The sequence below is a fragment of the Garra rufa genome, chromosome 21 (genome assembly GCF_049309525.1).
Source record: "Garra rufa chromosome 21, GarRuf1.0, whole genome shotgun sequence".
Classification (NCBI taxonomy): Eukaryota; Metazoa; Chordata; class Actinopteri; order Cypriniformes; family Cyprinidae; genus Garra; species Garra rufa.
The window spans coordinates 37,765,338-37,789,483 of record NC_133381.1 but is presented as its reverse complement, the minus strand read 5'-3'; the positions used below and the strand labels follow the sequence as shown (position 1 = coordinate 37,789,483).

General features: G+C 37.2%; 2 protein-coding genes across 2 annotated transcripts in view; both read left to right on the top strand.

Annotated features, from left to right (window-relative positions):
• The first annotated feature begins 19 nt into the window (after positions 1-19).
• nubpl (nucleotide binding protein-like) lies at positions 20-6,718 on the top strand. The gene is made up of 11 exons (XM_073827070.1): positions 20-322; positions 414-561; positions 690-724; positions 829-919; positions 1,019-1,058; positions 3,181-3,271; positions 3,539-3,632; positions 3,941-4,026; positions 4,984-5,104; positions 5,288-5,370; positions 6,619-6,718. Exons 1-11 carry the CDS (start codon positions 191-193, stop codon positions 6,679-6,681), a joined length of 984 nt encoding a protein of 327 aa, XP_073683171.1. The 5' UTR covers positions 20-190; the 3' UTR covers positions 6,682-6,718.
• Positions 6,719-17,204: 10,486 nt separating this feature from the next.
• Positions 17,205-24,146, top strand: part of arhgap5 (Rho GTPase activating protein 5) — a 49,425-nt gene continuing 42,483 nt past the window's right edge. The window contains exons 1-2 of the mRNA XM_073826720.1: positions 17,205-17,452; positions 20,158-24,047. Coding sequence (XP_073682821.1) covers positions 20,331-24,047 — 3,717 coding nt within the window. The 5' untranslated portion in view covers positions 17,205-17,452; positions 20,158-20,330. The remainder of the gene's footprint in view (positions 17,453-20,157; positions 24,048-24,146) is intronic.

The window sequence follows — 24,146 nt, the reverse complement described above, 5'->3', positions numbered from 1 at the left end:
CGTCATCAACAGTCGACGACAGTTCGACTACTTCACGACAGCCCATGCTAACTAACGTTGTATTTGGAAAAGCTGCACTGTATTTGCAATATTTAATATTTTATTAGTGTCATGAGCGAAACGAGTGTCAAAAGGAAACGTTGTTTTGCCCGTGACATAGTCTGAGATCTCGTCTCTGGAAGTTTATAAGATGGTTAAATTACTCGACAGCTACAAAAAGCTTTTGCAAATCTATACATTTTCCTCAAATATTATAGGCACACCGTATTTACCTTGCAGATTTGTTCCGTCACATCAAACTAGACATGGAATCCGCTTCAAGGTAAGTAAAGTAACTTAATTTTGTATAGATAAACCCAACCAACGTTACATTACAGTCAGGACTGTGTTACTGATGCATATTCTCTGTTTAGACTTCAGGGGCCGATGAACGAACTCTACAGGAGAGACAGAGGCAGCACATGGCACGAGGTTTGCCAAAACAGAAGCCCATAGCTGGAGTCAAAGAGGTTATTGTTGTTGCATCAGGGAAAGGAGGGGTGGGAAAGTCCACAACAGCAGGTCTGTTGTCTTTTGCATTCATTGACCTTTGTTTTTTTTTACGCCACAGTCATTTCCAATTAGTTTTATTCTTTGATCAACTGCCAATGTTTCTCTGAAACCCTCATTTCGTTTTCTTGTTTTCTCAGTGAATCTTGCTCTTGGAATTATGGCTAATGATCAGGTGACCCTATCTCAGACATTGTATTGAAACCACTAAATTATTTCAATTCTTATTAGTTGAGTTGCCTTCAGTAATATATTTTTTCATACCACTGTTGCATGTAGAGTAAATCAGTGGGTCTTCTAGATGCTGATGTCTATGGACCCTCCATTCCAAAGTTAATGAACCTAAAAGGAAACCCTGAATTAACAGACAGTGAGTTTTCTGGCCACATTTGCTTTGTACACAAAATCTATCTTGTTTCATAAGAAAAGTTTGTCAATTATGTCTGTTCCATTTCTTCTTTATTTTCAGAGAACTTCATGAGACCACTTGTGAATTTTGGAATTCCTTGGTAAGTACATGACTGATAAGTAGGGATCTAACGATATCAAAATCTCACAATATGATAATATCATGATATGAAGTCCATGATATGATATTATTGCGATATTTAAAAAAAAGACAAATGAAGACTTGAAAAAATATGAAAATTTTGTACATTTTAAAGTTAAATTATTCTATCTATTGCACTTTGAGAGTTCAAACCCATGTTCTTAACTAAGAAAATCAGAAAAAAGTCAGTGAATTTACTTGTACCTGAACTTTAAAGGAGTAGTTCACTTTCAGAACAAAAATTTACAGATACTGTACTCACCCCCTTGTCATCCAAGATGTTCATGTCTTTCTTTCTTCAGTCATAAAGAAATTATGTTTTCTGAGGAAAACATGTGAGGATTTCTCTCCATATAATGGACTTCTATGGTGCCCCCAAGTTTGAACTTCCAAAATGCAGCTTTAAAGGGCTCTAAATGATCCCAGCCGAGGAAGAAGAGACTTATCTAGCGAAACAATTGGTTATTTTCTAAAAAACATTTACAATTTATATCTTTTAATTTCTACACAGAGTACACACAGAGCTGGACGAGACGAACATTTGAGGTTAAAAAGTATATAAATTGTAATTTTTTTTTTAGAAAATAACCAATCATTTTGCTAGATAAGATTCTTCTTTCCATGGCTGGGATTGTTTAGAGCCCTTTGAAGCTGCATTTAAACTTCATTTTGGAAGTTCAAACTCGGGGGCACCATAGAAATCCATAATATGGAGAGAAATCCTGAAAAAACATAATTTTCTTATGAATGAAGAAAGAAAGACATGGATGACAAGGGGGTGAGTACAGTATCTGTAAATTTTTGTTTTATACTGTCTCAGTCTGATTTACATTCACACTGGTGTTTTAGAAAGCCAAACAAATCAGAATATAATAATAATAACAAATTTATATCATTGTTATTCCTATGACAGTAATGGCCAATAGTAAAACAATTGCACTGTAAAATAAATGAAAATGAATAGTCCATAGGTATGTTATTTTTGCTTTATACTACAGTAGGGAAATTACAATACTTATTTCCTAATTTATACACAAAGAGATGTTTTAAATTTGCACTGCAGTACTGTTACTCATTTACTGTCAGCAATTCATACTGCACTTTTAAGCTTTTATTTTGACGGAAATGGCAGTAGAGCTTTTATTTAGATGGAAAACTCCAGCTTCAGTGAAAACTACTGAAATGTTGTAATTGTTGCATTCTCAAACGCACACTAAACTCACAATACATGCAATAAACAAGTTCACTGCATTTACTGTGAACTGAGCCGTTCTGAGGCGTGGAAAACATCGGATCAAGAGCTGATCGTCTGAACGAAGTGTGTGCTTCGCTTTGAAACGCACAGTGAAAACTTGATGAAGGGCCATAAGCCATATTGTACTTTTGTTTTTTGTTTGTTTGACAGATACTGTCCCAAAGCATAATGGCCCAAAACACAACTTTAAAGACCTTTTATATTAGAATAAGAAGTTTAAATATATATTTTACAAACTACACTTTTTGCTTTGAAGACCTGTTGTTTCGTATCGTCATGTGACCACGACAATATCAATATAGTTTTGCTATCGTGATACCACAATATTGATAAAACCGTTACATCCCTACTGATTAATAATTATAGTGCAAGAGTATTGTTTTATATAGACTGCTGTTCAAACGTTTGGGGTCCGTAAGATATTTAAAATGTATTTAAAAGAAGTCTTTAATGTTCACCAAAGCTTTTATTTGATCAAAAATACAGTAAAATGTGAACATTACTTCAGTCTAATATGTTGATTTGCTGCTCAAGAAACATTTCTTCTTATTATGTTGAAAACAGTTGTGCTGTTTGTTAAAACTGACATTTTTTCAGGATTCTTTGAGGAATTGAAAGTTCAAAAAACAGCATTTATTTGAAATATAAATCTTTTGTAACATTATAAACGTTTTTACTATATGATAAATGCAATGCGTTCTTGCTGAATAAAAGTATTTATTTCACTGACCCCAACTTTTAGAATGTTAGTATATATATTTTTTTTATATATGATTTAATTTCAAAACTTTTAAGGTATTTCTTTTTGCTTCTCCATCCTCTGCAGTATGTCAATGGGCTTTCTGGTTGAAGAGGTTGCACCTATTGTGTGGAGGGGTCTGATGGTGATGTCAGCTATTGAGAAACTCATTAGACAGGTGTGTAATTTGGATTTGGAAATTGCTGTTGATAATAGGATTTTGTCACATCTATTTTTCTCAATTGTCCTCATCCAGCACAAATAGATGTGATTTCTTCAACAGAGTTCAATTTCCATCTATTGGCACATTTTGAATGATTGTGCATGAATTATTCTCTACCCTGGCTCCATGTAAAATTGTGTCATTTTCTGCAGTCGAAGAAAATAATCCAATTTACTCAACATTGCCGTGCCTTTCGCTACTATAATGACTTTTTCCAAGCAGGTAGATTGGGGCAATCTGGATTACCTTGTGATTGATATGCCACCTGGAACTGGAGACGTCCAGCTGTCTATTACTCAGAATGTTCCTATAGCAGGTAAATAAACAAAAGTTACAGCTGATTTATGGTCTGTCTGCCTCTTTTTGGCACCTATTACAATCTGAAAGAAGCATTCTACATAATGTCACTCACAACACAGAGACTTGGATTTTTTTCAATTCAGATTGTCATTTCTTGTATCAGGTGGGAGAGAATTGAATGTTTTCTAGTATTCAAAACATTCATTATGAAATCATTTTTACAGCTCTTAAACATAATGTAAATACGCTTTTGACAGGTTTATACACCAGATGTCAAGCTTAGTGTGTAATTTATACAAAACTGATGTCCATTTTGTCTTTCAGGCGCTGTAATTGTGTCTACGCCTCAAGACATTGCTTTGCTAGATGCACGAAGAGGTGCTGAGATGTTCAGAAAGGTTAACGTTCCGGTAAAGCATTTGCTTTTGTGTTTAAAGGCTTTAGTTTCAACTTGTCAATAAAGCAGAAGTTCACTTTCAGAACAAAAATGTACAGATAATTTACTCACCCCCTTATCATCCAAAATATATATATGTTATATAATATGTTCATGTCTTTCTTTCTTCAGTCATAAAGAAATTGTTTTTTGAGGAAAACATTTCAGGATTTCTCTCAATATAGTGGACTTCTATAACTTCCAAAATGTAGTCTAAATGCAGCTTCAAATGGCTCTAAACGATCCCAGCTGAGGAAGAAAGGTCTTATCTAGAGAAACGATTGGTTGTTTTCTAAAATAAAATGAAATTTATATACATTTTAACCTCAAATGGTCATCTTGTCTAGCTCTGAGAAAATGAGAAGGGAATTTTTCGACATTCCCTAACTGTCTTGAACTGGAATAAACAAGAGTTCACACAGACCTAGACAAGATGAGCATTTGAGGTTAAAAAGTATATAAATTGTAAATTTTTTTTTTTTTTTTTAGAAAATAACCAATCTTTTGACTAGATAAGACCCTTCTTCCTCGGCTAGGAGGAAGAAGAGCTGGTTTAGAGCCCCTTAAAGCTGCATTTAAACTGCATTTTGGAAGTTCAAACTCGGGGCACCATTGAAGTCCACTATATGGAGAGATATCCTGAAAAAAAAAAAAAGTCTTTATGACTGAAGAAAGAAAGATATGCACATCTTGGATGATAAGGGGGTGAGTAAATTATCTTCTTTCATTTATAGTGGAATTTAATAGAGTTTAAGCACTCACATTGAAGCATTAAAAATGCCATCAAATGTTAATATCAGTATCTTCAATCATTGTTTTGTGTTAGTTCTTTGACGGTAATTTCCGACAGGAGTCACCTGATCGACCCCAGTATTTTTGTTTTGTTTTGTTTAATAAATATGCATTTAAGGCTGTGTTTTGCCCTTTTTAGGTGTTGGGTCTGGTACAAAACATGAGTGTTTTCCAGTGTCCCAAGTGCAGTCATCAAACACACATTTTCGGCTCAGATGGGGCTAAAGAGCTGGCTCAGACTCTTGGTGTTGAGATGCTTGGTAAGGCCATTCTGTTTAAAGAGTTACATTATGGCAACTGTTTTGGTATTTAAGCACATTTTAAAAAAACTGACATTTACCAGACGTAATGCATATTATGAAGTCAAATTGTATGTAACTAGATTTGATTCAAGTGGATTGGCCAATCTGTGAGGACACAAGGTTTTTCTTTTCTCACTCCAGGGGACATTCCTCTTCATCTCAACATTAGGGAGACGTCAGACAAGGGACAGCCAGTGGTTGTGTCATCCCCAGATAGTCCAGAAGTAAGTGAATCATGCTGGATTCCTGTCTTTCTTTTCAGGGTTTTCCATTATGGTAATTAGTTACCGTAAGCCTTTAAAGGAGAACTTCACTTGCAGAATAAAGGAAGTTTCCTATTCATTTACTCACCCACATGTCATCCAAAGTGTTTAATGTCTTTCTTTTCTGAAAGAAATAAAGGTTTTTGAGGGAAACATTCCAGGATTTTTCTTCATATAGTGGACTTCAATGGGGAATAACGGGTTGAAGGTCCAAATTGCAGTTTCAAATGGCTCTAAACAATCCCAGCTGAGGAATAAGGGTCTTGTCTAGCAAAACAATTGGCCATTTTCCAAGAAAAATGCTCATCTTGCACTAGCTCGACTTCACACATTAGCGGAAGTACCGACCAAGTGTTTAAAAAGCCGAAGTACGCAGACGCAGAATCAACCACGCGTGACCTTTCCAACACATGCGCATTTCAGAGCTAGTGCAAGACTGCCATTTGTGGTTAAAAAGTATGTACATTTTTTTTTTTTAATAAGATAAGACCCTTATTCCCAGGCTGTGATTGTGTAGAGCCCTGTTGAAGCTGCATTGAAACTGCAATTTGGACCTTCAACTCATTGATCCCCATTGAAGCCCACTATATAGAGAAAAATCCTGGAATGTTTTCCTCAAAAAAAAAACTTAATTTCTTTGCGACTGAAGAAAGAAAGACAGGAGCATCTTGAATAAGGAAAAATGTGAAAAATTTTCATTTTGGAAGTGAACTTCTCCTTCAAGTATCTTTGAGTGCAAAAATGAATGTGATACTACTTTGGTAGCATCTATTGATAAATTTCAAAATTGAAATGCAAATATCGTATATTTATTGTATGTAATATTTATATATAATAATCTACTTTTTATACTTTTGTGTATTATATTACTTAAACTACTCTGTAGCATGTGTTGATAAATTACAAAAATATTTAATATTGTATATTGTACACATATATTATTATATTATATTATACAATGGTAAAGTAAATATTGTTTATTTATTGCACTTAATATATTTTATTTTTTTCTTTTATAATTGAAATGCTCCTTAAGACTTTAGTATATAACTGTAGTTATGCTGAAATTTGGCCATTTCTAAATGGTCATGCAAACCACTTCAGACGGTTTCTGATAAATACAAGTAACAAAAATGTACAGAACTGATCTGAAATAACATTTATGAAATCATTTACTAATTTATTCATGCACATTTGCCTGTTTTTCAGGCCGAGGCTTACAGAAGAGTTGCAGCAGCAGTAGTCCACCGACTAGCAGCACATCCAAGATAAATGACATCCGCATTTAAATGATAATTCACGCAAAAATTGCTGACCTGAGGAAAACATCAGTATTATTTAACTGTATCCTAATCGACTTGTTTCATTTAAACTGGTATCAGATACCTATTAGAAAACTATAATTTATGTTCTTTATTTATGCACTGACATACCGTTCATGTTATTTAGAGATATAAGCTAACAAATATTAATAAATCATTTTGATTTTAAACAATTTACCTGTAACCTAATGTGAATCTTTTCTTACCACAATAAGATGTTTACTCAAAAGAAACTGGGTCAAAGGTTAGATTTAGTGTGGCTTCAGTCAATGTCATTGATTTCACTTCAGCGAGACTTTCTTAAAAAGATGTTCATTACAAATCTTGACCACTTGATGGCAGTGCAAATGTTTTCATACATCTGATTGTGCTTTGTTTGATTTATAGTGAAAGCTAAATTAGGTCTTTCACTTAAACGCTGACAAATTTCCTCTTTTGACAGCAACATGATTGGACTCTTTTGTTACTTAACTACACTTAATTAAGATAAATGGTCCCGGTCCAATAGGAAAAGTGGGATGAAGTTTTCACGGGATGAGAAAAACAGGGTCACTTCCTGCATATTTTCACAGCTCCCTTGACTCAGCTGAAACAGCCGTATTCAGTCCACCCCTGCGTAACACTGGCCAGACAGACCAGTCTGTGATTCATCACCGCAATGAAGCTATTTTGCTTTCTTTTAGTCTCAATTGCTTAACTGTTCCCAGAAGACCGACCCCGGGGTTTCAGCTGTACAATGACCTCAGCTGAATTTGGACAGTTTCACATTTGCTGTTATTTATTTTCCCTTTGTTTTCATGATAAAGAAAGCGTTATCCCGATAACATGCCTTGACTGATGTCATTGAGCGCAGTGGTGTGACTCAGACTCCCATGAGCGTGCCATTGAGGTGTAAACAGCTAAATAAACATCTATTCAAATACAGATGTAGAATTCACCACAATTTTCATCCCAGAAAGGGAATTTCAACCATCAAGCGAAGACCATTCATAAATCTGGTCCAAGCTCAGACGACTTCCACTCTTGAAACCTTATCTCCTTGTGAGAGACTGTATAATGAAAATCAGGCAACATGATTGAGCATGTTTCAGGTAATTCCCACCTGGCCAGAAACAGATTTCTAAAACAGTGTCCTTGTGGCGTTCTCAGTGGCATTATAAATGCAGACTTTGCCCCATGTGGTAAATGTGGCTTATAGCTTCCACTTCCTAAGGCTATGGAAAAAAAATCAATAATTAAATGGGCGAGCTGCGCAGCCCAGGAGGACACAGGGCAGTCTTATTTCTGTCATCTTTGATTCATGAGCAGATACCGTTAATAAGGAAAGCTGAGGTGCAAACAAAGACATTTAAGGAGAAATCATTACTTCTAAAAATAAACCGTAAAACGGCAAATTTCAATCAGATCCTGATCAGATCATTATCTATTATCATTGCAAATGACAATAATAATTATTTAACTATATGTGGTCATCTCTGCACCTTTATATTTGGTACTTCATAGCTTTGGCTCAAATGGTGATCTGCACATCTATAATAGAAGACATGTATGTATAATTGATTAAAATTATGTAAGGTACATGCCTTTTGGGGCTGAGGTTTTTCAGAGCAGCTAGAGTATACTGTTGGCATGTATAATAAATCTTCATTAATGTTATATCTTGAGACCTGATTCTGAGGAACATCAGAACACTTTTAGAAAAAATATGCGAAAATTGTGCCTTTAGGGACACAACAGCTTGTCACTGGCAGTACTTTTTACCATATTTATGTACCCTAACATTAATAGTATTTACAGTATATACATTTACAGCACTATCTTCAGAAGGTTACAGAAAGTTCAAACACTCACCGATGCTCCAGAAGGAAAAACAATGCATTAAGAGCCGGGGGGAGTGAAAATGTTTTTAATTTGTCCTACAAATTCTTTGGTTTTTCAACATTTTGGTGTATTTGAACCCATTCCAACAAGGACTGTGTGATTTTGAGATCCATCTTTTCACACTGAGGACAACTGAGGGACTCATATGCAACTATTACAGAAGGTTCAAACACTCACTGATGCTTCAGAAAGAAAAAAAAAAAAAAAAAAAAAAAAGATGCATTAAGAGCCGGGGGTGAAAACTTTTGAACAGCATGGAGATGTGTCCATTTTTCTTATTTTGCCTAAATATAATATTTTTTAAATTTAGTACTGCCCTTAAGAAGCTACAAGAAGATACTTGCATGTTTCCCAGAAGACAAAATAAGTTACATTTACCCTGATCTTTAAATTCCAAAAGTTTTCACCCCCAGGTTGTATCGCATTGTGTTTCATTCTGGAGCATCAGTGAGCGTTTGAACCTTCTGTAATAGTTGCATATGAGTCCCCCAGTTGTCCTCAGTGTGAAAAATGGATCTCAAAATCATGCAGTCATTGTTGGAAAGAGTTCAAATGCACAAAAATGCTGAAAAACTGAAGTATTTGTGGGACCTGAAGGATTTTTCGGAAGAACAGCGGACAGTTTAACTGTTAAGGACAAACAAGGGACTTATGAACAACTATCACTAAACAAAAACATAAAAACACAGCTGTGGATCATTCAGGTAACAACACAGTATTAAGAATCAAGTGTGTGTAAACTTTTGAACAGGTTCATTTTTATAAATTGAACTACTATTTTCTCGTGTAGACTATATGTAAATGTGTTCTATGTGAAAAAATTACATGCATTTTGTATGATCCCTCTTATTTTGGCAAAATAATTAACATTTTGCAGATTCTGCAAGGTGTATGTAAACTTTTGACCTCAAGTGTATATCTTGCATAGCAATTAATATTGACTGTATATATTTTTCCTATTTTTTCATAAATTCCTCATGTGTCAGCTTAACTAAAGTACCAGTTTAACTACCCATTGAAGTTCCTTACTCCCATAGGAAGCTTGAATGCTGGAGTCTTAGCCATTCAGCACTTATTAATTTTTAAACCTAGCTAAAAACAGCATTTTTAGGCTGTAGACTTTAATATCAGATATATATTCTGACAATATTAAGCATGTGGCTGTAGTTATCTGCATGATATCTCTCTCCCGAAGCCTCGTCTTCAGTGACCCGGAAAGCCAGCCCTTCCCACAATCCCAAGCGTGGATCCATAACCATGGCAATGTAGCTTTGCTGCTGCTGCTGTGCTCAGGGTAAATAGCAGCAGCAGCTGGTTCCAATTGCACTGCAGCGCAGGGGAACAGGAGGGGGGCGATGTATGCTTAAGGAGGCGTCTATGAGGCGCTTTAACTCTCTAGCATTGCTATTCTTTACAGTAAACTTTAAAAACATCTCCATATGCATTATTAGCTGTATAAAACTATATCTAAGGTAGTGATTTGAAAAACAGCAGGTGTTTTTTTACAAAAATAAAAAAAAAGAATACAGGCAATGCAATTTCTGTATCAAAGATTTACCTAAGCGTTTGGCTATTTTACATTACATTAAAGTCATAGCGATGACTAGGCTTATCTTGCACAATCAGGCTCCACACAAAGGGTGTGGACACCAGGGCTTCTCAGCAGGACTCCAGGCACAGCTGACAGTGAATCTGCAGATCTGAGGGGTGTTGGAAGGAGATTTGGGGGTGGGGGGAAGGTAAATAATTCATGATGTAAAAAAGACAGGGCGAGATTTAAAGGAGGCACGGACAGAGACATTATGCGGCCTGGCGCTGAGCGTTTGATGTCCACACGTTTGTGCTTTGTGGGCAGTAGCTGCACTAATGAACATTAATTAAGAACTTTAATTACTGCTAGTTTGCATACAGCCTGTTTTAGGAAAGTTCAGTCAATATAATAAATAATTTTGTTATTATTACTATAGCATGTAAACATCTTTTATGTGAAATATGCATTTTGTATGATCCCTCTTATTTTGGTAAAATAATTAACATTTTGCAGATTCTGCAAGGTGTATGTAAACTTTTGACATCAATTGTATATCTTACATAGCAGTTAATATGTTGTGTATATATATATATATATATATATATATATATATATATATATATATTCCTATTTTATTTTTTCAATAAATTGTGATTTACCTTTAATAATGCATTGATTTAAGATTAATAAATGCTGTAGAAGTATTGTTTATTCATAGTTCATGTTAACTAAAGTAGTTAACTAATGTTAACTAATGAACCTTATTGTAAAGTGTTACCGGTATTATTGATACTAAAACAACTTGATAACAACCAAATTGCTACTTTTTAATCAATGTATTGTTAACTGCAACTTTAAAAAAATTAAAGCTAAAACGATTAAAAATAATTTTTGGTAATTGAAATAAATCTAAAATACAATACAAATATAAATATTAAATGAAAAGTTAAATTATAAATGTTAAATGTTGCCTTGTCAACTAAGTGAAATAATACATTGAAGTACTAAAATTACAAAAACTAAAAAAAAAATCAAATTTAAAAAATGATAAAAATGCCTTAACAAAATTACTAATGCTTTAAAATGAAAACTGAAATATTAATTAATACTCATTAATACATTTACACTACTAGTCAAAAGTAGTGATTTTTATTGTTTTTTTAAATCTTTTCTTATTCTAAATAAGTACAGCAAAAACAGTAAAATTCTGAAATGTTTTTACTATTTAAAATAACTTTTTTTTTTGAATATATTTTAAAATGTAATTTATTCCTGTGATTACAAAGCTGAAATTTTTGTATCATTTCTCCAGTCTTCAGTGTCACATGATGCTTCAGAAATCATTCCAATATGCTGATTTGCTGTTCAAGAAACAAATTTTATTATTATTTTTATCAATATTTAAAACAGTACATTTTAAGGATTCTATGATGAATGGAAAGATCCAAAGATCATAATTTACCTGAAGTAAAAAATCTTTTGTAACATTAAACACTATACCATTCAAAAGCTTGGGAATGTTAGAAATTAATAGTTTTATTAAGCAAGCATGCTTGTTTTCGGTAATGATAAATGTTTTTGAGCAGCAAATCAGAATATTAGAATGATTTCTGAAGGATCATGTGACTGGAGTAATGATGCTAAAAATTCAGCTTTGAAATCACAGGAATAAATTACATTTTAAAATATTTTCAAATAGAAAACAGTTATTTAAAATTGTAAAAATATTTCAAAATTGAACTGTTTTTGTTGTACTTCGGATCAAATAATTGCAGTCTTGGTGAGCAGAAGAAACTTCTTTAAAAACATTAAAAATCTTACTGTTCATACACTTTTGACTGGTAGTGTAAATAATACTAAAATAACACTGTTTTGAATCCAGAATGACACAAACAGATAGGCCTACTTATTGCAAACAGAGTTTCAATGGATGATTTTCAAAGGAGGAAGTGATGGCTGATGGCAGTAACATTTGAATGTCAAATGCAGGCACAATCATGACACTGTGATGAAATTCACTTTCAGACCCACAGGCTTTCAGAGCCATTGTTCAACAACCCAGATCAGATCTGGATAAAAGAGGCATACTGTAGTCGTACTGTAGATCTGATTTATGGTCAGAATTGACTAAGTGCAGCCTCAGAGAAATATTAAGCAGCCCAACTGATTTCAACATTGATAATAATAATTCTTGAGCAGCAAATCAGCATATTAGAATGATTTCTGACAGAACATGTGACACTGAAGACTGGAGTAATGATGCTGAAAGTACATGTTTGCATTTTAAGATTGTTAACCACATGATGATGCAATATTTTGTAGACAAAACACTGATTTTAGACTCTAAGTGGTCGGATTGACCATTTGCATTTACAAAAGGAGAAACTTGACATTTGTGTTGCGTCCCGGGACCGGGAGTGGCTGGCCACTGACCACAGATAGGCGTTGCCTTGGGAACAGATGCTATCTAGACAATAGATTTGGAGAACAGAATTATTTTATGAAAAACAAACACATCAAACACAAGAGAATCCGCAGCAGCAGTGGGCACACCTCAGTGTGTGCATGACCCATCTTCATTCCTTAATCAGACTATCCCATGTCTAGTTCTGCTGGATCCTTCTGCCTGGCACAGGTATATCATTTCAAAATCTTTTGAATATGAATACTGCAGGAGTATGGGTCGAAAAGGAATCATAAAAAAATAAACAAATGTGACCCAGGACCACAAAACAAGTAATATGGGTATTTTTTTTTTTAAATTTTACAATTTTAAAATTAAAAATATTGAGAAAATCGCTTTTAAAGTTGTCCAAATGATGTTCTTAGCAATGCATATTACTAATCGAAAGTTAGGTTTGATATATTTGTGGTAGGAAATTTACTAAATATCTTCATGGAACATGATCTTAACTTAACATCCTAATGATTTTTGGCATTAAAGAAAAATCGATAATTTTGACCCGTATAAATATTAAAATTGAGATTTATACATGTATACATTGTATGGTTTGTTAGAATAGGACAATATGTGGCCGAGATGCAACTATTTGAAAATCTGGAATCTGAGAGTGCAAAAAAATAAAATATCGAGAAAATCGCCTTTAAAGTTGTCCAAATGAAGTTTTTAGCAATGCATATTACTAATCGAAAATTAGGTTTGATATATTTACGGTAGGAAATCTACAAAATATCTTCATGGAACATGATCTTAAATTAATATCCTAATGATTTTTGGCATAAAGAAAAATCTATAATTTTGACCCATACAATTTAAATAAACTAAAACCAAAGAAGCTGTGCAAATTCAAAAGGAACGGTTCAGTTAATTTCAGTGCTGTTAACTCAGATGGTAAACAATGTACTATAAACATTGGGCTCTCTGAATCCAAAAAACAAACTCAATTTACTGCAAATGTTTGCTAAGTACATTGTAGCATACAATCTCTTGCTAAATGAACACCCATGACTACCACTGACACATTTTATTGATAATTTAAAGGCATGATGGAGATTTTAGATTAAACTTTAGACTTTGTGCCAAACACATCCATAAGAATAGATAAAACGGTGCAAACAGGATAAGGCCGGCCTTCCTAATCTATGGTGTTTTCAGTGTCATCAAAACAGCAGCTGAGCCTTCATACAAACAAACCAGAACAATAGAGTGTTTTCACGAAGCGTCATTAGTCAGCCATATTGGCGGCACTGAATGTAAACAATGCCATTGAACTGAACAAGTCTTGCATATTTTGCTGATTATTGCTGCTGAAAATGATCAATTATTATCATGTTTTGGGCTAATTGGTCAGACCAGGGAAAACATTTGGAGTACTACAGACGGCCAAAAGTTATAACAAATCAAAGAGAAGAGTGAAAAACTGTGGTTTGTGGTTGGCCACTCTGAACTAGGATTTCCAGCTTAAGGATCTTGACAACATTTGTGTTTGTTCTTATCATTTCCACTCAGTTAGGTGAAATTAAGCTAGCATCTTAATTAATACTGCTTGTGTGTATCTTTACCACCTATTTACTTTAGTTTGTCAAAATATTACACCCTTTCCTGCTTATTAAGTCCTTCTCTGTATGTTTTAGCAGCTTCTATACATTTAGCAGAGTAACATTTTCAGCAGTACATTAACCGTGCAAGCTAATGCTGTTGTTTACATCTGATTATCGCCAATATGGCCGTGCAGTCGGGTAACTGACGTAAGCACAAACCCTCTATGGTGTTTTCTGTCATTGAAATAGCAGCTGAGCCTTCAAACAGACAAACCAGGACAATACTGCCCTCCAAAGGCAAAGTGCAGTAACTACGCGAACACTGAAACTGAGAAAAATGCCTTTAAATTTTTACGCCAGCTAGTCCAACATGTTGACACTCTTGTTTCTCTGAAACACTCTCATTTCTCTGGGACAAAATGTAACCAGGAGACTTTGCCACAAGACAAAACAGTTGTCACAAAGTCCATTTTAAGCCTTAACTCAATTTTGACCAAATGTGTAGTTACTGCGCTTTGCCTTTGGAGGGCAGAATAGAGTGTTTTCACGAGGCGTCATCAAGCGGCCATATTGGCAGCACTGAATGTAAACAATTTCACCAAACAAAACTTGCATATTTTGCTGATTATCGCTGCTGAAAATGGTCAATTATTGTCATGTTTTTGGCTGTACTAATCAGTCGAAACCAGGAAGAACATTTGGAGTACTATAGACTGACAAAAGTTATAACTAATCAGGGAGAAGAGTGCGAAAACTGTCTGAGGAACAAAAGGCCAAACTAAACCAGGATTTCCAGGGCAAGAATCTTGACAACATTTATGTTTGTTCTCATCATTTCTGATCAGGTAGGTGGAATATTAGGCTAATATCTTAATTAATTCTGCTGGTACGTATCTTTACCACCTATTAACTTTAGTTTGTCCAAATATGTTGCCCTTTCCTACTTACTAAGTCCTTCTCTATATGATTTAGCAGCTTCCACACATTTTTTGCGTGGTTTCGACAGCATAAATTAGCAGAAATCATGTAATCCATGCTGTTGTTTACATCCGAGTATCTCCAAAATGGCCCTGCATCCAGGTAATTGACCAAATCGTGAGAAGTACAAACCCTCTATGGTGTTTTCTGTGTCATTGAAATAGCAGCTGAGCACTCATACAAACAAACCAGGACAATAGAGTGTTTTCATGAGCCGTCATTAACTAATATTAATATAAATTAATATTGGTGGCACTGAACATAAACAATGCCACCGGACTAAACTTGCATACTTTGTTTCATACATTATTGTTGCTGAAAATAGTCATTTGCTGTCATGCTTTGGACTGTACTAATCTGTCGGACCAGGAAAAATATCTGGAGTACTATAGACTGACAAAAGTTATAACAAATCAAAGAGAAGAGTACAAAAAGCTGTCATTTGTGGTTGGCCAGCAGCTAAGCCTTCATTCAAACAAACCAGGATAATAGAGCTTTAACTTCCATCTTTAAAGGTTGTATCAGCGATTTCTAGCCTAAAACATAAAGTGTCAATTTCAGCTGACCTTTCTTCACGATCCGCTCGCTGCCTGCCCCATAAATTGTCTGTGAAAAAAACGCGTCTCTCTGGTCAGCCTAGGGTCCGAGATATGCCAAAAAAACAATCTGCACTACCAACCTTTCCACAGATAAACAAACAGTGTTCCAACCAATCAGCGTCAGGGGTTTGGTGTTGTGGACTTTCCTACTGGTGCAGGGTTGTGAGGGAGGCGGAGCGAAAGTCCACAACACCAAACCCCTGACGCTGATTGGTTGGAACACTGTTTGTTTATCTGTGGAAAGGTTGGTAGTGCAGATTGTTTTTTTGGCATATCTCGGACCCTAGGCTGACCAGAGAGACGCGTTTTTTTCACAGACAATTTATGGGGCAGGCAGCGAGCGGATCGTGAAGAAAGCTCAGCTGAATTTGACACTTTATGTTTCAGGCTAGAAATCGCTGATACAACCTTTAAACAACGTTTAAACATACTGTAATTATACTAATTATTTATTAAAATACCACTTACTGAAAAATAAAGGCTGTGACTTATTTTAAAACATACATAATCTGTAAACGGCATTATTTCCCTGCTGAAAAAACAGCCTAGGCTGGTTTTAGCTGGTCGTAGCTGGTTTAGACTGGAATAAGCTGGTTTTAGCTGATGGGTTCCCAGCTTGTCCAGCTAAGACCAGACTGGGGAAGTGGCCAAAACCCCTCTAAAACCAGCCTGCTGACCAGCTAAAACCAGACTGGTTGACCAGCTAAAACCAGCCAACCAGCCTAGGCTGGTTTTAGCTTTTTTTCACCAGGTTTGAGAAAAAAAAATACATAAATTAATTAAAAAGCCTAAAAATGAAATTGAAAAGAGGCAAAATGTTAAATCTCAAGTTACATAGGTAGATATATGTGACCCTGGACCACAAAACCAGTCTTAAGTCGCTGGGGTATATTTGTAGCAATAGCCAAAAATACATTGTATGGGTCAAAATTATTGATTTTTCTTTTATGTCAAAAATCATTAGGAAATTAAGTAAAGATCATGTTACATTAAGATTTTTTTGTAAAATTCCTACTGTAAACCTATCAAAATGTAATTTTTGATTAGTAATATGCATTGTTAAGAACTTAATTTGGACAACTTTAAAGGTGATTATCTCAGTATTTTGATTTTTTTTCACCCTTAGATTCCAGATTTTCAAATAGATGTATCTCGACCAAATATTGTCCTATCCTAACAAACCATACATCAATAGAAAGCTTATTTATTGAGCTTGCATATGATACATCTCAGTTTTGTAAAATTTAATCTTATGACTGGTTTTGTGGTCCAGGGTCACATATAGATAGATAGAGTTAATACAACTCGATGTCTTTTTAATAGTGTATTTCTTGATTGATTTGCCTTAGCATAGATCAAATTAAGATATCAAAACCCGTAAAGTATTAACCTATATGATCCTGAGAGGCAATCGTGAGCGCGCGTCGTGCCCCCGTGGTGAGCGGAATGGAAAAGTTAGTGTGGAGAGAGTGAGCCGGATCTATCCGTCGCCATTACTGACTGGAATGAGAGGGGAGGGGATGACTCTCCGATTACACGCATACCACTCTTACTGCTAGAAAACACTGAAAACAACCACTTTGAGGAAATTTCGCCGATTATTCCAAGAGCCCACGGGAAACGCGACAAAACTGGAATTTGTCTCGGTATCGCTTCCGTGGAAATTTAAGGAAATAGTTGGAATGCCTCCTCCTGTCTGTGGTGTCGGGAGCTGGGAGCGACCATGTTAGGTAGGGGAATGTACACGGAGTATGTGACTTTCTAGCATGCTTTTTGTCGTTTGCTTTACTGGATTTGGTTCAGTGTTTGATAGTGCGTTAGTTGTGTAGTTTTATGGAAATGCACAGATTTGTCTGTCTCGCCTACAGCGCGTTGTGTCGGTGTCACACTTAACTAGCCCTGGCTAACTGGGAAGCTAGCAAGCAAAGGAAGCATCTAAAGCCTTGTTAGAGGCAAGGCCCGTGTCGATGCGAATACATAAAAGCATAATAACATGGATTTAAATCGCCGTGTTCTTTAATACAACGATAATTGGTTTGAGGTGATAAAACTATCCAGATGTGAAATTCAATTCCTGGCATTCAAATGCAGTGGGCGCTTTTTGGGTTGAGGTGTTTTGAAGTAAATGATCCACACACATTCTTTGCAATCTAAAAGCCACATTTAGCGATTAATTCATTCGACTAGTCGTGGGAATCGTGGCGTGCTCGTTTGATCGCAGTGTGGCTTGCGACTGCCCTTAACAATAGCGCTTCTGCTCGAGTGCTGGTCGGAATTCCTTCTCACCTTCAGCAGATGCTTCTGTCTGCTTTGCATCCTCGCTTGAGAAATGCAGCCCACCGTCGTTTAGAAACACACTGATGTTTGGTGTTTCCGTGATTTAATGTTTGTGAGGTCCAGTCGTTGATGTCCCATAAATGCGGTCGTTGTTTATGACATTCTGGACACAAAGGATAATTCGGCTAAAATGAAATTTCTGGCATGATTTTCTCTAGGGTTCCCACGGTCAAGCAAGAACTGTAAATATCTCAGACTGAGAATGTTCAAAAGTGTTCCCCTGACCTAAAAATTACAATACAGTCTTAAAAGTCATAGACGTTTTTAAAGAGAATATGCTTTTTACCATTTATGTTGAGGTTTGCGATATTAGTTATTGATTATGTGTTAAGTGATTCGATTTGTGAGCAGGTTGTTCTTTTGAGTCGGTTCTTTGAAAGATTCATTAGCAGTGAATCTAAATGTGACCCTGGACTACAAAACCAGGGTTAATTTTTGGAAATTGAGATTTATACATCATCTAAAAGCTGAAAAGGACAATATTTGGCAGAGATACAACTATTTGAAAAACTAGAATCTGAGGGTGCAAAAAGATCTAAATATTAAGAAAAGTTGTCCAAACCAAGTTTTTAGCAATGCATATTACTAATCAAAAATTACGTTTTGATATATTAATTTACTAAAAATATTCATGGGACATGATCTTTACTTATACACTAATGTTTTTTTGACCCGTCCAATGTATTATTGGCTATTGCTACAAATATACCTGTGCTACTTAAGATTGGTTTTGTGGTCCAGGGTCACAATTGTCCTTTAAAATGCCTTATCTGGTAGTAATACATTTCAGAAAAAGATCTGGGAATGTATTGAGTATAAATATGTATGATTATTTTCTTCCGTGGAACATAGAATGACAGTTTCAGTTATCAGTTACTTTCATTATGTGGAAAACAGATGCAATAAAAAGTGACTCATGTAGCTTTATACACTATGTGAAAGCTGAATATATATGTTAGGACAAGACAATATTTGTCTGAGATACAACTATTTGAAAATTTGGTGATCTTGAGTGTGCACAAAATCTAAATATTAAGAAAATCACCATTGAAGTTATCCAAATACGTTTTTAGCAATGCATATTACTAATCAAAAAGTTTTGATATATTCGTGGTTGGAAATTTACAAAAAATCTTTATGGAACATGATCCTTACTTATTATACTTCTGATTTTTGGCATAAAAGAAAAAATTATAATTTTGACAAATATACCCATGCTGCTTAAGACTGGTTTTGTGGGTCCAGGGTCACAAATGTCCTTTAAAAAGCCTTATCTGGTAATAATACATTTCAGAAAAAGACCTGGGAATGTATTGATCAAAAATATGTAGCATTTTTTCCGTCTGTGAAACAAAGTATGTTCCAGTTATCAATTACTTTCATTACGTGGAAAACAGATGCAATAAAAAGTGAGTCATTTAGCTCAGTCATTTTGACGAAGAACTTCTTTTGTGTTTCACTGAAGAAAGAAAGTCGTACAGGTTTGGAACAACATGAGGATGAGTAAATGATGAAACACTTTTCACAAATTTAAATCTTTTAAAGACACGTTAGGCTTTACACTGCCAAATATTGAATATAAAATAGGTCTGTTCAAAAGTGGTTATGAAATATTTACTTGCAGTTGTTTAGTGTGAGTGTAAATTAGAAAATGTGCTGCCTATTTCTTTCTTATTTCAGGTGCATTTATTTGTTAGTACAAAGCTTGTCACTGCTGATGACAAGCACAGCTTGCATATTATCTACAAACACTGGTGTACATGCAGTAAGTGTATATTACAGTGAATGAGTTTGTCACAGTGTCAGTACTCCTACTTAAATGATGATCAATAAAGATGTGTTTCAGATGTTGATTATTGTGAAATTTTATGATTGTTTTGTTCCCTAAGCAGTTGTGGTAGTGTTAGTGCAGACTTATATATATTCAAAATGCATTAGCATTTAATATCATTATAAACATTAGTGTCTTTTTTTATTGTACTTGTTTGATTGTGCCTGTGTTGTCATAAGATGTATTAAATTCAGAATGATAAATAAGTGCCTGGCTAATAAAATTTTTATCATATTATTGACTAATTTAATATTTTTTTTATTGCAGGAAGGTGATAGAAGAGGAAAGAGCAGTCGTCTGGGACAGATGATCGAGATTAAAGCTACATCGGCTCATGCAAAGTGAGAAATGGAAAAGCGCCTGCACTAGCAAATGGAAGTACGTGCTTGCCTGGCCGGCATACTTCGCTTAGCGTAACAAGCAATGAGAGGGGCAATATAATGGCCAAGAATAAGGAGCCCCGTCCGACATACGCTATCAGTGTCGTCGGACTCTCAGGCACTGAGAAAGAGAAGGGCAACTGCGGCGTAGGTAAATCCTGCCTATGCAACAGATATGTGCACCCCAGTGCGGACTGCTACTACTTGGAGCACACTTCTGTGTTGAGCACAATTGACTTTGGAGGGCGCGTGGTGAACAACGATCACTTCTTATACTGGGGTGAAGTGTTACATCGAGGGGACGATGGCTTGGAGTGTCGAATACAGGTCATTGAGCAGACTGAGTTCATCGATGACCAAACCTTCTTGCCTCATCGGAGCACAAACCTGCAGCCTTACACGAAACGGGCTGCCAATACGAAGCTACAGTCTGCTGAGAAGCTGATGTACATTTGCACAGACCAGCTTGGGTTGGAACAGGATTTTGATCAGAAGCAGATGCCTGATGGCAAGCTCAACATCGATGGCTTTGTGCTGTGCATAGACATAAGCAAAGGATGCAATAGAAAATTCGACGACCAGATGAAATTTGTCCACAGCCTTCATTCTCAAATTTCCAAGACGAAAAAACCCATAATCATCGCTGCGACAAAATGTGACGAGTGTGTCGAGCAATACCTAAGGGAGGTGCAGACGTTTGTCACCGGTAAAAAGAACCTCATGTTGGTGGAAACGTCAGCTCGAGCGTCTGTGAACGTGGATCTCTGTTTCAATGCTCTGATACAGCAGATGGACAAAACCAGAGGAAAACCCAAGATCGTCTCTTATTTGGAAGCGTACAAATCCCAGAGACAGTTAGTAGCTTCAGTTTCAGACAAGTTTGAAAAGCTCATCGTTCAAACTGTCCGAGATTACCACACAAGCTGGAAAATTGTGAGCAATAAGTTGAAAAGCCACCCAGACTACGACGAGTACATCAACTTGGAAGGCACCAAAAAGGCTAGAAACACCTTTTCGAAGCACATAGAACAGCTGAGACAGGAGCATATCAAGAGGCGGCGTGAGGATTACCTTACGAGCCTGCCAAAAATTCTTAATAAGTTGCTGAACAACCTGGAGGAAATCGAGACGCTGAGTTGGACCGAGGCTCAGAGCCTAATGAAGAGCAGGCCTGAGTTTCAATACTGTTTCATTGAGTTAGAACAAACGCCGTGGTATGAGACTGACCACCTCGATAAAACCGACGACAGAAGAGTGCCCTTCGATATCCTCAAAACCATGGATGGAGAGAGGATTTATCAAAGTCATGTACAGCATTTGATATCTGAGAAGAGGCGTTTGGAGATGAAGGATAAATTCAAGAAGACGCTGGAGCGAGTGCATTTCATTAGCCCCGGCCAGCCGTGGGAAGAGGTCATGTGCTTTGTCATGGAGGACGAGGCATACAAGTACATCACAGAATCAGATCGCAGGGATGTTTACAGTCGGCATCAGCAGGAAATAGTTGAAAGGGCCAAAGAGGACTTTCAGGAAATGCTTTTCGAGCACGCAGAGCTGTTCTATGACCTCGATTTGAACGCGACCCCGAGCTGTGACAAAATGAGTGAGATTCATGCCGTGCTTAACGAGGAGCCTAGATACAGAGCTCTGCAGAAACTCGCCACTGACAGGGAGTCGCTTTTACTGAAACACATCGGGTTTGTCTATCACCCCACCAAGGAGACGTGCCTCAGCGGCACGGCCTGCATCGATCTCAAAGTCGAGCAGGTCCTGGCCAACCGGCTGGTTCAGCTGGATCACGGCCGCTCGAACATCTACTACAACAGTGCCAACATTGATAAGGTTAACTTGTGTCTCGTGGGCAGAGAGGGATTGGCGCAGGAGCTCGCGAATGAAATCCGAGCTCAGTCCACTGATGATGAATACACCCTTGATGGGAAAATCTATGAATTAGACCTTTTGCCTGTGGATGTCAATTCCGGCATGCTTTTGAACCATTCCTGGATATCGACTTTCAAGCCCCATGGGTTCTTTTGTGTCTTCAGCTCTATAGAGTCGCTTAATTACATCGGTGACCGCGTAAGCCGGATCCGAGCTGAGATTGCCCAGAGCAGAAGGGATAGGTATAGCCAGCCAGTGCCATTCATTCTCATTCTAGCAAATCAGCGTGACAACATTTGCAAAAACATGCCTATTTTGAGGCACCAAGGCCAACAGCTTGCAAATAAGCTACAGTGTACTTTTGTAGATATACCCTCCGGCACTTTTCCCAGAAAGTTTAATGAGTCGCAGATAAAACAGGCCCTCAGAGCAGTGTTGGAGGGATTGAAGCACAATTTCGACATGATGAGCCCCATGCCCTCCATTAAGGATCTGTCGGAGACTGATTTGCGGATAGTCATGTGTGCCATGTGTGGAGATCCGTTCAGCGTGGATCTCATTCTCTCACCATTCTTGGACTCACATTCCTGCAGCGCCGGACAGCCCGGCCAGTGCAACACGCTGATCCTTGACAAGATCATCGGCGACAGCCGCAGACGCATACAGGTCACTGTGCTCTCCTACCACTCCTCCATTGGCATCCGAAAGGACGAATTGGTGCACGGCTACATTCTTGTTTACTCAGCAAAACGAAAGTCTTCCATGGCTATGCTGAGAGCGTTCCTGGCTGAAGTCCAGGATGTCATTCCAGTTCAACTAGTGGCCATTACGGACAGCCAAGCGGACTTCTTCGAGAACGAGGCGATCAAAGAGCTGATGACTGAGGGCGAGCACATTGCCACGGAAATTACGGCCAAGTTTACCGCTCTCTACTCCTTGTCCCAGTATCACAGACAAACAGAAGTTTTCACACCATTCTTCAATGAGGTCCTCGAGAAGAAGAGCAACATTGAAAGCTCCTTCATGTTCGACAACAGCAGGGATGGAACAGGCACAGGTGAAGACGTCTTCCCGCAGTCACCTCACAGCCATTCGCCCGCCTACCAATATTACCCCGACTCTGAGGACGACGGGGAGGGACCACCACCTTACAGCCCGATAGGCGACGACGTGCAGCTGCTACCCAATCCTAGCGAGCGGAAGTACAGAATCGACCTCGAAGGAAACGAGTACCCGGTTCACAGCACACCCGTCGGTGATCACGAGCGTAACCACAAAGTGCCTCCCCCGGTAAAACCCAAGCCCAACGTGCTGCCCAAACCCAATGTTAAAAAACTGGACCCTAATCTTCTGAGGACCATTGAAGCTGGAATGAGGACCTCCAGGTGGACACGAGGTCCAGTGATGGGTCACGGCGATGACCTTGAAGCATCCGATAACTATGCAGAGCCGGCCGACACGCTTCTCAAATCAAAAGGCTTCAGCGATGACATCTATGCCGTACCAGAAGACGCACACAGCAGGTCTGGAAGGATCCGCAATTCGTTTGGCGGCCTCGCTTTGCACGGGGATGAGGAGAATGGCTTTGACTCCATGTCTAAGTCTCAGGGTGGCAGAAGGCCTTCTAAATACAAACATCGTTCCAAGATCCTCTTTAGCAAGACAAAAGCTTATCATAGACGAGTGCACTCGGATGTCAGCGACGATGAGTCGGGGCCTGCCACGCAGAAGAAGAAGAAAGGAAGGGGCAACCGAGGAAGTGAAGAAGATCCGCTTCTCTCACCGGTGGATCCTTGGAAGGGAGGGATAGACAATCCAGCCATCACGTCAGACCCAGAGCAGGATGATAAGAAAATGAAGAAAAAGAAACCGCCAAAGACCAAGGAACCCAAAAAGGTAAGCTTGCTTAGTAGTTTAATACCACAGTTAAGTACTTAGGAAATCTCAAAAAATATATATTTATTTTTCATACTCTACATTATTTTGTGATGCCAA